Below are 16,244 nucleotides of genomic sequence, written 5' to 3' on the forward strand. Positions count from 1 at the left end.
ACTAGGAAATTATCCAGACCTTCACTTGGTAGAGGACGCCCATATCAACTGGATTTGGTACCAGGAGATTGACTTCGGTGAATTGGGGATAATGTTCTTCATATTTCAGAAGACGAGCAAAGAAAGAGGCAGGCTTGGCCATCCTCGTCGGAAAGAGCGTTGAGGTCACTTGGGTAAAACAAACCAAATAAATAGTAAAACTTGGCTTGCTTTTCCTTCTTAAATGAAAATAAATAGTAAAACTTGGCTTGTTTTTCCTTCTTAAATGAAAGAGCAGTGCTCCTGCTTATAATTTTTTTAAAAAAAAACAAATAAATAGCAGTCGCCTCGCCTTACTGAAAGGAGGGAGTTTGTGATGATAACATACTTAGCATGCTGTCATTACGTTTCAGGTTGAACGATGCTTAAAGAAAGCAAGCAAAAAAGGTGATTTTGCCTTATCAGATTCAGAGCTCGAGCAGTGCTATGCAACTGCGAGGATTCGGACTCGTTGCTTTCAGCACATAAAAGGGAACAATGGAACATAGCTCGCCTTTCAAATACAGACAGAAGGATACATTGCGGCATTCCAGCACCATGCAACGGGCTGCTCTCAAGTCTCATCCCACAAACATCACCCAATACTCCAACAAAATGTTCTGCGACATAAAATTGAGATCCAGGGAAGGAGAAGTAAATATGAACGTGTATTTCCTGCACAGCTCCGCACCAGCTGATAGTTCAGGGAAAATTGATCTCATCGCCAAGGCAACACTACTTCTACTCTATGATCTTAACCTTCTTCTTCTTCTTTGATTTATCTGGTGGCGATTGTGGCATCTCCGAAGTTGTGTTGCTCTCTGCACCACGAGCCTGAGATCCTTCAGAGGCCTTGCCTGACATATTTGAGTGTCCCAAGCTGCTTTCATCCTTCCTCTTCTGCTTGTGTTTGGGGGTTGGCTCTGTGCTCCATTGGCCCAGTGAAAGCGCTGAACCTTGGCTACTACGATTCTTCGATGCACCAGTAAAACGAGACATAGTCTTCCTAGAAGAACCTGTAAAGTCATAAGCCCTCTGGTCAGTGAAAAATGCAATTCATTGCAACATTTTTTTTGCAGCATTTCATTAGATTGATGAAAGGTATTGGAAAGGCATTCCAATACCGGTAAACTCGGTTGGATACAAGTACACCCAGAAAAAAATACAATGGTAAAAAGTGAAGGGATCTTAAGCAGTAGTTTTTAAATGTTCTTAGCTTCTTATAGTGTGAACTTTTACAACTGACCTTGCATCTTAGGATAAAAAACATAAATTACTAAATTTAGCATTCAAAACACATATCAAGAATTAGGTTACTCATATGCCTAAAGGTTTCCAGCATAGATGACATACACTTTGACCAGGCTTGTCTTATTGTTGCCTAGTTATGTTCAAGAGACAGTGAGCGGAAAACCAAGCAACTACAAGATCAAATATGGTAAATCTAGTTAAAACTGCCGACTATAGACTAAACCAATCTAGTGATTTTGGCCAGTAGCTAGCTGGAATGTCATATCCTGCATAACTGGGCTATTATAGCAACAAGTCAACAACAGAAAAAGGCAATCAGTGAAGAAAAACCATGTTAGGAAAAGAATTACCTGCAGATTTCTTACTGTTAGGAGTAAGACTCCCAAAAGTTGGTTTCGCCAATTCCTCAGGTTCAGGATAACGAACTAAGCAAACTCGGCGTGAAATCTTCCCCACTGGAGTTTATCTTTTGTTAGTGAATAAAATAGATATATGCATAGAGAAAGCATAGATGAAAAACGAAAATACAGCACTGCTTGTGCATTTTGCCCAAATTTAAAGAACAGTGCGCTTCAGACAGGAAGAAGTGATGGATATTTTCCTTCTACCAAAACCGGTATGAAGTTAAAGAGAACCCAGTTTGTTTATGTGCATCTACTGCAGGTCAGAGAATATTGATTTAAACTAATTGTCTATATTTATACAGTTAAATGATAGCTATTATGCCAACTTGTTTTCATGATCATCATGCTGCAAATAGTACTTACTCACCAGAAATTCACAACAAGAGAAGCTTTAGTGCTATAAGGCATATTCTTATCAGTTGGCAAGCATATGATCCAACTTCTAGTACGCCACTTACACTCCTATATTTCACAACATATCCGTAGATATTTACTGTCTGCGGTTGTTTTCCTTTAATACTTCGACCCAGAGCTATAAGTGCCCCATATCTCCAAGTTTGACATTTGGATCTGATCTTTCAAAGATGGGAATCATGATCTGTTTATTTTCCCTCTGTTTTCCTTCAAGATCAAAACAGTCCAAACCAACAAGTAGCACACATACTGCCATAACGGACTAAGACTAACATTTCAGAAATCGAACATTGATAGCAGAAGGCAGTAATTGATGTTTACATAGTTCAAGAACCAGTAATTGATGCTTCAGCAAATGGCAAGAAATAATACTGATATCTTCTACCAAACGGGCCCTACCTCAGAGTTTTACGAACCCCTCAAATGTACAATCAATCATGACCTGTAAAAACTAACCCAAGAAAACCAAATATTTACATATACAGCACATTTCAGAAAGATTCCTATCTCAATAAAAGGAAGGGAGGAGCATCTGTGCAAATAGCATACAACTAAAGTACTAAGTTAATATTTCAGCATACCAGCTTTTGTTTCTGATCCTGATGGCAGGAAAACAGTTGCATCTGGCTGCTGAGAAGCAAAGCTGACAAGGTCATAAGATTTCCCTGCCAAATTAAGTGCATGTCATGAATCTAGGTTCGAATCAAGGAGTTTCTGACTTAAGCAGGCCATTCCATGAGGAAGCAGAGTAGATGAGGGCATTTCGCTCCAACAATTGAAATTCTGATATCCTAAAAGATACCATCTTCTTTCTATAAACTAAATTATAAGTTACAACATCTTGTTTCAATTCCTATTTCAAAGAACCTATGAACTAGTTTTTTTTTGCCTAAAGATAAATTTCGAAATAAGTAGGACAGGGACTTCGGTAAGAATTAAAACTCCAACTGATACTTTATTTGGGTACGAAACACTACTGACCATCAAAGAATCAGCATCAACTTGATCTTCTTAGAACATCAAGAGATAAACTTCACCATGGAAATGCAAGCAGTTCCATTAATAAGATTAGCATTGATGTCTTTACTTTTAGTAATTGGATATATATGCACTTTGGGGAAAACAATTTTACAAAAGTCAGAGTGAACCGAACTCAAAATGTTGTCTGAATATTCAGAAGGCTCAAAAGTTATTAATCTAGTAATCATTAAGTCAAATCAGCTTTAAATATACATCCATGCCAGTTATCTTACCTGACGAACTCTCCAAACTGCCCAAGTTTCCATCATTGTGTAGCTTAAGAGAAAGCTCTTTACCATGAAAATCTGAAACATCTAACTGCATCATAACGCAACAAGCCTTACACTGGATTTCAATGTGCAGCATATTAGCAGCCAGAATTAGGGTGAAAGAAATAATCCACGTTACCTGATCTTTAGGCCACTGTATTAGCCAAAATTCTGTTGAGTCTGTTGGTGAGATGTCAAGCATGGCTTCCTCTTTGACCTCTTCAAAAGCCGGTCCAGGCTCATAGCTACAGCGGTTGATGCAGAATTCAGATGCCAAAGAACAGTAACAACTAACAAAGCATACAGATATACAAGGAGTGCTACTGAAACAAAATACGCTAACTCGATTTGTAGCAAGCAGGAGCATATCTACCAAGTAAGTTTTAATCAAAACAAACATTGACAAGCTTTAATGTAGACAGATGTTATGATCAAACTTAGCATTATTTCGTTGTATTCAATGACTCGTGCGCCAGCAGTAACAAGTATCGGATCGCAATTACACAATGCTTTCACAGTCGAAACGAAAATTGGTCCAGTTTATTCAGAAAAATGAGCATTCGAGCCGTCCTGCAGCAGTGCAAGTTCTTGGCAACAGAGAAACAAATCGATGACCCAGTTGACTCCTGAGACTAACTACACGACAGCACAAAAGGAGAACAGAGAATGCTGAAATCATACCGAACCCTTGCTGACCCCTTCACCATCTCTACCGCAAACCAAGCCTCCTTCAGTACCAGTATAGGGCGGGGAAGGAGAGGAGCCCGACGCCCGCTCGACGAGAGAAGACTCGGTGGTAGGAGGCCTGGCCAGTCGTGTCCCGTCCCCGGAGGTGTGTTTGGCTGCCGGTGATGAGGTGCTCACAACAGACTGTGGCGGCGGTAGAACAGCGAGCGAGAGAGCGAGCAGGGGAGGAAACCCTAAGCTTGGGCTCTTTGGGCCTCACTTTGTCGGCCCACTGGTTGGGCCATGCACCACGAGATATAAAAATGTAGCTGCATGAATGCAATTTAGAGAGCTAGATTATGCATGAATGTAATTTTCTTATTTTCGAAATATAAAAATGAAAAAGCTCAGAGCTAGGCTGCCACCAAGATTTTGTCCTACTACTACTCTACTAGGCGCTTTTTCAGAGCTAGGCTGCCACCAAGATTTTGACCTACTACTACTCTACGAGGCGGATTAGGCGCGTCTATTTTTTGTTGCACAAAAGAAAAATAAAAAATTGGATTAATCATTTTTGGCATCTCAATATTTATTTATGAATTTATTAACACATTTATTTAATTATAGGGAAACAGTGATACTTTCGTATATACACATAATTTTAACATGTAGACGACAGTAATACGAACCTAACTAAGTTTGTTTATATTTTTTGAGTTTTAGATATTTTACTATGCATTTTAGATTATTTCAACCGATTTATCAATATAACTATTATTTCTTCGCTATTTTTTGGATTTCAAAAAAAATATATGTGTCTATATATATACACAGATAAATATTTGTATTTGTATATATATACACACATATGTATCTATGTATATACATATACATACGTGTGATCTGCATAAACAATATCTATCATAGCTTTGCTCTAATTCTTGGTCCTTTAATATATATAATAAGGTTGCGATCCGATTATCCGATCCATGAAAAAGGTGGTACTTGGTCCGTGCCGATCTCGTCGACTTCTTCCCGTTCTCGCCGGTCCCCTGCGGAGTCTAGTCTGCTCTCGTGCGCCTCAAGGCCCAGTCACGCGCGCGCGCCTCCAGACTTCACCGCGTCGCCGCGCTGGTGGATCGACCGACCAACCGCGCCTGTCTTGCTCGCGTTCCGATCGTTTTTTTCCCGCAGGCCGCGCGCAGCAGCGATCGCAGCGCGGTAGATGGAGATCGAGCGGGCGGTGCGGGGGAGCAACGACGCCCGGCTGCGCGCCAAGTACGACGCCGCCGTCGACGTCATCCGCCGAGCCTTCGCGCTCTACCCGTACGTACGCGCGCCACCCCGCCCTCATCGCTCTCCTCGCTCCGCCCCCTTCTACTACACTCGTGCATGCACCGTGGTTGGTTGGTCCGGTCCCTTCGTTTCGCCTGCCGCGCTAGCCTCGCCGGTGTTTCTCTACGGCGCAGCGGTGTCGCGTGGAATTCGTGATTCACTAGTAATATGTTTCCATTGCAGATTAGCTAGTCTGGTGTTTGCTTAGGGTGTGTTTGGAACCTTTGCTTTGGCTTGCTTTGCCACGCTGGGCAAGTTTTGGCGCGTTTGGATCACCTGCCGACGTCTCGATGCCTATGCTCGTTTTGCCAACGTGAGAGAGTAAAAATCGCTCTCCGGCGCTGGCAAGGCTCCCCTTAATCAACTAGTAGGGCATGGTGCTTAATTTGAGTGTTCCAACTAGTCTAGTCCTTGAGAAACAAGCAACTGTTCTTCCAACTAAACATGCATCTGCTCAACCTGTGAGTAAATAATTCTTCTCTCGTTCTTGTCTACATCCTACACATGGCGCAAGGTACATGTTTTGAAAAATGCAGCGCTGCTAGTGGTTGTTCTACAATCTACCTTCTTCTCCCCGTTTGTTTTGTTCTGATTTCTTCTAAGGTTTTGAGGGTTTGTCTCGTTCTCAGAAATTTCAATTTACAGGTTTGAGGAACTCGCCTTCAGCTTCAACGGCGGCAAAGATTCAACTGTACTTTCCTTTGCTCTCTTCTGCTCATCGTTTAACTATGTTCACTGATTGTTGTTATCCGTGACAAGATGTCAATATAATCAATCACAGGTGCTGTTGCATTTGCTTCGGGCTGGCTACTACCTTCACAGAGCCGGTTCAGGCGATGTAGACAGGACGGATCGTACCGTTCAAAACTGCCCAATGCGGACCATCTACTTCGAGGACCCCAATACTTTTCCTGAGATCGATTCGTTCACGTATGAAACAGCATCGACGTAAGAACTAGCAAGATCTGTTTTTTCTCGTTTTTTATGTTGTTTTTTCTGCCCTTCAGAAGCTTTTTAAGTGGAACAGTTATTGGAAATTCGTTGGATTGAAGAATCTTAATTCTTTTCTTTCTCACCATATCTCGCAGCTACGGTTTGCCACTTGGAACTATTAGGACAAATTTTAAGTCTGGCCTAGAAGCCCTGCTTAAGGAGAAGCCTACCAAAGCAATCTTCCTTGGCACAAGAGACGGCGATCCGAATGCGGTAACTCTCTTGGATTATTGATTCTTTTGCAATGCTCTAGTCGCGCAATTTGTGCTTTAGTTTTGCCCATCTTCGTACACAATCCATCTCCATGGACCTGCCTGTAATTGCAGTGTGAAATTGCTGTAGGTTGGTCAGCAACAGTTCTCCCCTAGTTCACCTGGCTGGCCTCCTTTCATGAGGGTGAACCCTATCTTGGATTGGTCCTACAGGTTTGCCTCCTGATTCCTGCTCATGTAACTCAACCAGAGATTGTTGCTTTTCTCCTGGCTGATCATTCAAATCTTTTGCTGATGCAGCGATGTTTGGTCTTTCCTGTTAACTTGCAAGGTCAAATACTGCAGCCTCTATGATCAAGGGTATGTTCTTTTCCATGCATGTTCAGACTTGAGACATTTTCGGTAGATGTTAGGTGTCTTCTCCCCTGTACTGTACGTAGGTCTAGCAAGGTACAACCTATCAAGATGAACTAGTAACCCTTTTAATTTCAATAACTGCACAAAGTTACCTCTGCTCTCCCATACAAAATTTTCCTGGGCTATCTCATTACACTTGCTCTGGTTTCAGGTACACTTCTATTGGGAGCATGCATAGCACAGTTCCAAACGAACTTCTGCGTGATGGCTCAGGCGGGTTTAGACCGGCATATACGCTGTCAGATGGGAGGCTTGAAAGGGCTGGTAGAGCAAAGAAGACTGGGAGGGAGAATGTTTCAGCCAATGGCACGAGCAGTAACGAGACACGGCAAATGAGTAGATTGTAGAAAGCAATAGCCACTGCAAATATAGTCGTTTTTTCTTCCTTGCGTCAAATTGGTTTCGACAAATTTTGTGTAAAGAATGGCAGCTCTATGCCCGATTACCCCACGTGAATATTTATATATACACAATAGAGATTCCTAAAAGCTACACAATGGTGCACTGGTAAGACCCTCGGGTTATAACAATTTTCATGCACCCTCTAGGGTGTTTTTCGTTAGGTGTATGAGCTTGAAGCAGGCTACACACATGCATAATCTTTTAAATTTTATTTGTTTGGTTGACTGTTTGTATAAAGTGGCCAAACTCAGTAGATACAAGGAACTAGGCGTAACATACTTATGCACTAATCAAATAACATCTCCTAGTATCTTAACTATCTCCAAAGACCATCTCTAGCGTGTGTAAACCTAACCTGACCTCGTAAAGCAACCATGTCCAACTCGCTCATCCAAAATAATGACAACCTCGGTTTCATAAAGTAAGGAACAAATTCCTAGAATTTGGTTCATCCACTCCAATTGCTCCTTTTTGTCATCAAAGGGGACACCTTAGGGCCAACCACTTGAATTCTCAAAGATATTAAATCTGCAAGTGCAAGTGCACATCGAATCTAAAGTATCTTACATGACGTGTAATAAATGTTTAATCCAACGTATAAAAACATGTTATCCTTAGGCTCTTTATTAGCCTTCCATAAAAGTTGGGGAAAATTCTTTACTCTAAAGAATAAAATGCACGTTACTTCGGTCACTATATATAAGGCGCATTGTTCTACAAACACGGTATGAAACTACGTAACACCAAATACAATACCGTCTTTTTCACAACCCAACAAGCATTAATTCTAATTTTGCCAACTTGGTTTGCCTTGCCACAACCGATGTCCACATCCATCCATGTATTCATCCTTGCCAAGTTGGCAAAGAGTATTCCTCGCATTTAGAGTCATGATGTAGTCATCTATAATTTATTTTCAGATATTACTAAATTAGGCTTGCCAGTAATTTGGGATTTGGAAGTGGCGTTATGATGCACTCATCAGATAATTTGCTTATCTCTGATGTATGCAATGTTATGGTTACCGTGATTGATCTACTCTAGATGGGATTGAGGAACCTGAGGGTTTGGATTTGAGCATTAATCGGCTCACTGGCCCTATCCCTTCTAAGTTAGGTGGCTTGAACAACGTAAGCATAATGTAAGACATCTATTATTTTGACGAATAAACTTGTGCCACAGCTTCCAGCAATGGTGTGCACCAATCAGAGCACTTTCGTGCGAGGCCGCTGCATGCAAGAAAACTTCATCCTAGTGAAGCAAATGGCAAGAATGCTCCACCAACAGAAAGAGCCGCAGATTCTCCTCAAGTTGGACATCTCGAAAGCCTTCGACTTTATGTAGTGGAGCTTCCTCTTGGAGATCCTCACCCAGCTCGGCATTGGGCAGGGATGGCGCAATATCCTTTGCAGCCTGTTGATCACTGCCTCCACCCAAGTGCTCGTCAATGGTGAGCCCGACAAGGTCATTCATCACCGGATAGGGCTTCAACAGGGCGACCCACTTTCACCAATGCTCTTCATCTTGGTGATGGACGTGTTAAACTCCGTGCTGAACAAGAAGAGCGATGACGGGCTCCTTCAACCTCTCTCGACCCGGCCAATCCACCATAGGGTGTCGCTCTACATAGACGATGTCGTGTTGTTCCTACGGCCGATGCGAGGTGACCTTCTGGCAATCCAAGAAATCCTCAGCTGGTTCGGGAATGCCTCGAGCTATGAACCAACCTCCAGAAGTGCTTGGCGACCCCGATTCAGTGCAGTTCTGTGGACGTAGATGTGGTGCGCAAATCAATGGAGTGTGCCATTGTGGACTTCCCCTGCAGGTATTTGGAGCTGCAGTTGTCAGTGCGGAAACTCACCAAAGCGGCTCTATAGCCAATCATCGACTATGTGGCGGATCAACTTCCAGGGTGGAAGGTGGGTCTACTTCATCCGGTGGGTCACATTGTGCTAGTGAAGACGGTCCTCGCGGCCATCTCGATCTACCAGTTAATGGCCCTCAACATCCCCCGTGGGGTGATCAAGGCGATTGACAAACGACGCTGAGCTTTCTTATGGAAGGGTAGAGACCAAATAAATAGCGGCCACTGCCTCATCTCGTGGAGCCGTGTCTTCCGTCCGAAGGAGCTCGACAGTCTCAACATCCACAACTTGGAGGTTCTAAGCTGGGCACTTCGCACCCGGTGCTTGTGGTTTCATAAAAATGGCACCAGACAAGCCTTCAACATGATTCAATCTGTCACTTCCCCCCAAATTTGCGCACTTTGTTCTCTGCACTCCTAATCTCAAAGGTTGGCGACGGGCAACACACTTTGTTTTGGTTAGACATGTGGTTGTTGGGCAAATCCATTAGTGAGTTGTCTTCGCATCTGCTCGCCATGGTGCCCAGCCGACTCGTCAATAAGCTCGTCGGGGAGGCGCTCACCAACAATGCCTGGATCAGTGACATCCGGGGGGTGTCATCCGTGCCTGCCATGGCTATTCCTATATGTATGGGACCTGGTGGTCGAGACCAGCTTACAACCAAAAATTGTAGATCGACATATCTGGGTCGCGGTGACGTTCAGTGAGTTCTCCACCAAATCGGCGTACGTGGCCTTCTTCTCTTGTAGCGTCTGCTTCGAGCCATGGCAGCGCATTTGGAATGTCTGGGCCTCACCGCGGGCTAAGTATCTCGTTTGGCTTGCTAGCCACAACCGCTGTTGGACGGCGAACCGCCTTGCCTGGTGCGGACTCCCACATCCTCCAAGGTGCCCTTTGTGCAACCAGGCAAATGAGACCATCACACACCTGCTAGTCAATTGTGTGATCTCTCAACATGTTTGGTTTGAGCTGCTGCTAGGGGCAGGCCTGCAGAACGTCGCTCCTACCCGATGCCAAGGCTCCTTCCTAACTGGTGGTGTCGAGCGACACGCAAAGTCCCTAAGGAGAAGCGGCGCAGTTTCAATTTACTTGTCATCCTGTGTGCATGGTGGATTTAAAAACATCGCAACTGATGCGTCTTCGAGGGCACTACGCCTAGCGCGCAGCCCATCCTTTCCAAGATTGTAGACAAGGGTGCAGTGTGGTGTGCGGCTGGGGCAAAAAGGTTGTAGGACTTGATGGCCTAGCATTCGATGCTCTTTGGTCTTCCTTCTTGCCTGTTGATGCAATTGTTTTGGTTCTAGGGGTTTGAGTGTGTGAGTGCTTTCTTGTTCTCCTTGTTGGTGGGGTTTGTATTGTCTTTTATTTTATCTTTTTAATATAATAATATGTAGTTCTCCTGCGTGTTTGAGAAAAAAAATAAAACGGCACGTTTGAGGAAAAAAAGACATCTTTTCTTTTGTTTGTATGTTTGTATTTTTCTTGTTTGACGTCATCCTTGCTATTTGAACTGAAGGCTGCTGCTTTATTCATCTCATGTAGAAATTCCATTCCAATGGGTTCACCGGGAATATACCTCAAGAGCCGAACAAACTGCAGAATCTCGTTGAGCTGAGGTTGGATAGGAATAGACTCCTACTGCAAATAGTGACTTGTCCTAACTCCATTTCTTTATGTTTCTGTACACTGCTGATAAGTTTTCCACATTAAATCTTAGAAAAATTCCAGATTTCCCAACGCAAGTAGCTACAATAGTGTTATTGTGCTTATGCATATGGAATATATACATGTATAATCAAAGTAAACTTTAACCTGTGTTATTGTGCTTATGCATATGGAATATATACATGTATAACCAAAGTAAACTTTAACCTGCAACATCAAAAGATTCATGATTCACACAAACAAATAGAAAAAACTACTGAGCAGTGGTATTCGATGAAAGCAGAATAGGTCTCGCTATATCTGCTCATAATGAAATTTGCTGTTTTGTTGAAATATTTGGCTGCAATCGCTACTTTCTGAGGCTTGCCAAGATATCTTTTCTGGGGTAGACCACATATTGTGTACGTCAGACCAAATTGCTCGTCTACTACTGCCTAATTTGCTTTGATTTTTCTGTTGGCTTTAGTTATTAAATATTGCTCATATTCTGCACCTATTATTTCTAATATTATGCATGGTTTCGCCAGGTATTTCTAAGAAAGAAGGGAAACCACAGGAATCAAGTTGGCTTCCCCTTGCTGTTTGTGGTGTACGTAGCGCTTCTTGGGACATCACTTGGTTACCTTCTGCGACTATGAGTTCCGTACGTGCAAAATTCAGCAGCTGGGATGTTTCAGATTGTGGCATGAGTTGAAGGGCAGTTGTGCTCCGAAATCTTGGAGAGGAACATTTCTTACCAATTAGTTCAGATGGTTTTGCATATAACAGGGGTACCGAACTACCAGTTGCCTGTATATATTGAACAATTCTTTTTACATTGTATAGAACCATCCAAAAGATGCATGCTGCCTTGTAGACTAACATGAGATTCTTCCGGTTGCTCTTTTTCTTTATACAGTTTGCTGGATTCGGTTCTCCTGAATCGTTACAATATGTTGTGTTAATTACCCTGGGATTGTGGCAGTTTGTGAAGTACCAGAATCAGGTTGTCTTTGTTTTGACATTTTGGCTTTTAGAGGCACAAAACAGTGTATCAAAATAGGGAGTAATTTAACTTTTTGCCATCCTACCAGATGACACATTCCAAAATACCACCCTATCGAATTTGCTATCTCATATGTCACCAGTCCTCACATTCCTGTTATGAACAACACCCGATAGCTCAAAAAATACACCAAAAAACGTGTCAATTTTTATACATGCTCTATAATTAATAAGCAACTCATTTTAACTGAATTCACTAAAAATATTATGTAGAATTTAAATTAAAATTCCCTAAAAGATGTTACTTTTACAACTTCTAGCAATTTTTAAGCCTCCCAAAAAAGCTATGAAAATTCACTAATATTCATCTAATATGATGTACTAATTTCTAAAATTATCTCCCACACTAATATTCACTAATATTCCCCAATGGGCATTACAAAGCAAAATACTTTTTCACCTTATAACCTACGGCGAGAGATAATTTTATAAATTAATATATCTCATTAGATGAATATTAGTGAATTTTACTAGATTTTTTGGATTCTGTGAGGGCTTAAAAATTACTAAAAGTTGCAAAAGTAGCACCTTTGAGAATTTTAGTTTGAATTATACACAAGTTTTTTTTTAATCCAATTAAAATAGGTTACTTATGAATTATAGAGTATGTACAAAAATCGATACATTTTTATGTTTTTTTAGTTCTCGGTACTGTTTATAGCGGAAATATGGTGTCAGTTGACATCTGATATAAAAAATCTAACAATGTGGCATTTTTGTAACACCCTACTTTACCACTAAGCCTAATTATATGAAAACAGAAAATTTTGACAGCATTTCCTCTATAGGACGGTATAACTGACCAAAAGAGATCACAGACAGACAGTATATGACATAACCGGCATATATATATAGAAACCTTCACGACGCTACCAGCGTCATACCACGACATAAACCAAGCAAACGACAGACCACCAAAACCACCATTTATAACATCGGTTGAGCTATCAACATGGTGATGAGGTAGTGTGTGCAGCTACCAAGATCCATCCCCAAAATGCACGTTAACATCTAAACATACCTGTAAAGAAAGCACGGGTGAGATTCAAAAATCTCAGCAAGTGAAAGGTACTTTAACAAAAAGCTATTTAGCCACAGTTGAATGTGCTAACAATTCTAAATAGAAACTAGTAATGAAACAGACCGCCAACACTAGGAGAAACAATTATGACTAAGCAAGTCCAACAATAACATTAAAAATTTTAACATTCGGTTGGTATAAGCCTTCAGAGCCGCATATATATCTATATACAAGCTAACTAAAGGAAATAAGATTTGATGCGAATGATTCATTGAATTTCATAAAAAGACATAACCGTGCACATGATATGCTCTCCTCACCCTTACCCCTCCTCGGGTAACGTAAGGGTGTGCACCGTACCCTAAGAAGACATAACCATGCACATGATATGCTATCGTCATCCTTACCCCTCCTCGGGTAACGTAAGGGTGTGCACCGTACCCCTCATCGGGTGACATACGGTACTGTACCGGTACGGTCGCGGCCAGAAGACGACGACAAACTTCCAATGCATGAGATGTATATGTATGACGTGCTTCAAGCATAACCAACATAACTTCCGGAATATGCTTGAGACTTAAAAAAAACATTGCATACAACACTAATGAACAACTGCAGAATGGCATATCGTGCCTACTGCACTTCATAAATCAATCATCGAGTAAACTTCTGGAAACGTAAACAATATAGTACCCAGCTCAGAATCAGTCATTCAGATTAGATGAATGCACTGTAATTAAAGAATGTAGGCAACCCAATATTAGGTTAAAGCATAGTCATACAATATATTCACTTGCCTTTACCGACGATGAAGAAAATTCGATCAAGAACGTCCGGAAATAGTATCACCTGTACAGGCATACTATTAGAACTAAAACATATTTATAACACATAAAATATGAAGCGTCAATTCTACGTCTGAAAACGTCACGTATACGCCTACATTCCGAAAAACTGAACAGACAATTGTATCACATGAAATGATACACCATTTTCAATTCAGAGTCGAACTAAAATCTCACTAATTAGACTTTGCTCTGATGATCGAAATAAATACTTCGACTCGGATATCGTATCTTCGAATCAATAATGATTATCGAAACGAAACAGACTATTGATCACATGAAATAATACGACACGAATTGCTTGATTTGATTTAACTATAAACGTCCAAGAATTACCGAGGAATCACCTTCGAAGGATTGACGATGATTCTGACGAAATTCCAAAATTTCCATCTTTTTCCTCTTTCCTCTTTTTTTTTCCTCTTTTTTTTCCTTTTCTTCTCTTTTCTTTTTTCTTTCTCTTTCTTCCTTCTTCTTCCTGGCTTCCTTCTCCCGGCGTTGTTTGTTTCGGCCGGCTGGGCTGCCTCGACGGAACACACACAGAGAGAGAGAGGTAGCCGGCGGCGGCCAGCGGCGGCGCGACTCGGCAACGCCCGGCGGCGGCGCCCGGCGCAGAGCGGCGCACGGCGGGAGCTGCGGCGGCGCCCGGCGGCAAGGGCTCGGCGGCGACCAGCAGGCCGACGACGACGGCGCGACGCAGCAGCGGTAAGGCAGCACGAGAGAGAGAGTCGAGCGAGAGAGAGAAACGTGAGAGAGAGAGAACGCGAGCGCAGTAGAGACGTCTGGATGGATCGGGTTGAGGGCCGATCCATCCAGTACTTATCTTTTTTTTATTTTTTTTTTCAAAACAACGAACGGTATAAATTTATTGGGCTCGCTACGGGTCTCAAAGTGCCCGGAACGGACGTATGAATAGCAAAAAGGGTTCGTCTCGACGAGATGAACGCAACCACGGTCTCCGATCGTCGATACGAGCCATGGATCAAAAAGTCAAAATTTTGGTCAACATCTTCTCTTTTTTTTTTTCTCAAAAATTCAGTATTACAATTTTGGAATGCGCCAGTCGGCAGGATGACAGAAGTTAAGTTTCCCCAAAATAAGAGCCAGGATAATTTAGTTTGTGTTGAAATACCAACCTTACGACGGTACAATGATCTACAAGATACAATCATGGTTTTCATTAGTGGTTATGATATATGATGAGTAGGGAGCATACGACGGATGGGCGCGACAAACAGAAATCTAATCACTCTGATTGGCTTTTAAGAGGATGCGCTTCCCATGAACCGGAATAACTGCATTATTTCACTACAGGAGGATCCGGTCGGGTCCGGGATGACATCAGAAGGGCGGCGCCGGCGGCCCACCATGGCCGGGGTGCCCGAGGAACAGCGCACAGCAATCCTGCAGCAACACAGCAGCAGCAGAGAATGTAGATGCTTGCTCTCGTGAGGTCAGTTTAGACGCGGCGGCGTCGCCGGCGGTAACCACTCTCTCCCCCGCTTATGATTTCAGTTTTATCTTGTAAAGGGTGAATTGGCGCTATTGAGATTATAGAACATAGATACCATGCGATTATTGACCTTCCTGCTTGAAATATTATCACATTAAAGTAGCTGGTCTGTACAATTGTAATTTTCGGTGTTCCAGCCTGTTCATATATGCTTTGCAATCTGAATGTCCAACTGTCCAAGCTTAAATGTATTTCTTTGACAGCAATCCCAGCAAGCAGCAGCAGCAGAGAACGTAGATGCTTGCTTCGGCGAGGTCAGTTCGGGCACGGTGGCATTGCCGGCGGTAACCACTCTCTCCCCCGCTTATGATTTCAGTTTTAACTTGTAAGGGTGAATTGGCGTTGTTGAAATTATAGTAGATATCATGGGATTATTAACCTTCCTGCTTGAAATATTATCACATAAAAGTAGCTTGTCTGTTCAATTATAATTTTTGGTGTTCCAACGTGTTTAATCCCTGCTCCATTGACTGATTCTCCGTTTGGACAATCTTTCTTCTAGCTTTTCACTGAAAAAAATATAAGCTATCCAAATGGCTGACTTTTAGTCCCCATTTTTTTTTATAGTTTTTGGCTTAATAAAGAAACGGTTGTGACTGAAACAAACTAGAAGCAGGTTAAGACAAGTTTTTTTTGATTTTTTATGTGCTGAGAAGTTAAAAATTTATTTAAAAACTAATAAAAAAATTCAATAACCACAATATTTTCTCAGCTAGACAGAAGCTCTAGAACCACAACCTATCCAAACAGGGCCTGAGTTGGCTTATATGTTTAGTGTGCCCGTTTGGATAGGTTGTGGCTTCGTAGCTTCTGGTTAACTGAGGAAGCAGTTGTGCTTGTTGAATTTTGGTTATTAGTTTTTATAATAAACTTTTAGTTTCTCAACATAT

At 42.0% G+C, this 16,244-nt stretch overlaps 2 protein-coding genes across 2 annotated transcripts; one reads left to right on the forward strand and one right to left on the reverse strand.

The window, feature by feature from the left end:
- Window positions 1–506: 506 nt before the first annotated feature.
- LOC133893709 (mediator-associated protein 2) lies at window positions 507–4,320 on the reverse strand. Its single transcript, XM_062334804.1, has 6 exons — window positions 4,058–4,320; window positions 3,516–3,621; window positions 3,341–3,425; window positions 2,669–2,752; window positions 1,620–1,724; window positions 507–1,034 (listed from the first exon to the last, which is right to left on the reverse strand). The coding sequence occupies exons 1-6, from the start codon at window positions 4,081–4,083 to the stop codon at window positions 760–762; spliced, it is 681 nt and encodes a 226-aa protein (XP_062190788.1). The 5' UTR covers window positions 4,084–4,320; the 3' UTR covers window positions 507–759.
- Window positions 4,321–5,143: 823 nt separating this feature from the next.
- LOC133909758 (probable FAD synthase) lies at window positions 5,144–7,492 on the forward strand. Its single transcript, XM_062352314.1, has 7 exons — window positions 5,144–5,368; window positions 6,023–6,068; window positions 6,159–6,325; window positions 6,466–6,583; window positions 6,713–6,795; window positions 6,883–6,942; window positions 7,151–7,492. Exons 1-7 carry the CDS (start codon window positions 5,268–5,270, stop codon window positions 7,344–7,346), a joined length of 771 nt encoding a protein of 256 aa, XP_062208298.1. The 5' UTR covers window positions 5,144–5,267; the 3' UTR covers window positions 7,347–7,492.
- Window positions 7,493–16,244: the final 8,752 nt, after the last annotated feature.

This window comes from Phragmites australis, chromosome 2, assembly GCF_958298935.1.
Source record: "Phragmites australis chromosome 2, lpPhrAust1.1, whole genome shotgun sequence".
NCBI lineage: Eukaryota > Viridiplantae > Streptophyta > Magnoliopsida > Poales > Poaceae > Phragmites > Phragmites australis.

Excerpts from the sequence above, each read along its gene's own strand:
- LOC133893709 (XM_062334804.1), bottom strand. The coding sequence starts at position 4,083 with ATGGTGAAGGGGTCAGCAAGGGTTCG. Across the intron at positions 3,622-4,057 it reads AAGGGGTCAGCAAGGGTTCG|CTATGAGCCTGGACCGGCTT; the intron begins GTATGATTTCAG and ends CAACCGCTGTAG. Across the intron at positions 1,035-1,619 it reads TAACAGTAAGAAATCTGCAG|GTTCTTCTAGGAAGACTATG; the intron begins GTAATTCTTTTC and ends ATGACTTTACAG.
- LOC133909758 (XM_062352314.1), top strand. The coding sequence starts at position 5,268 with ATGGAGATCGAGCGGGCGGTGCGGGGGAGCAACGACGCCCGGCTGCGC. Across the intron at positions 5,369-6,022 it reads CGAGCCTTCGCGCTCTACCC|GTTTGAGGAACTCGCCTTCA; the intron begins GTACGTACGCGC and ends TTCAATTTACAG. Across the intron at positions 6,584-6,712 it reads GAGACGGCGATCCGAATGCG|GTTGGTCAGCAACAGTTCTC; the intron begins GTAACTCTCTTG and ends AAATTGCTGTAG.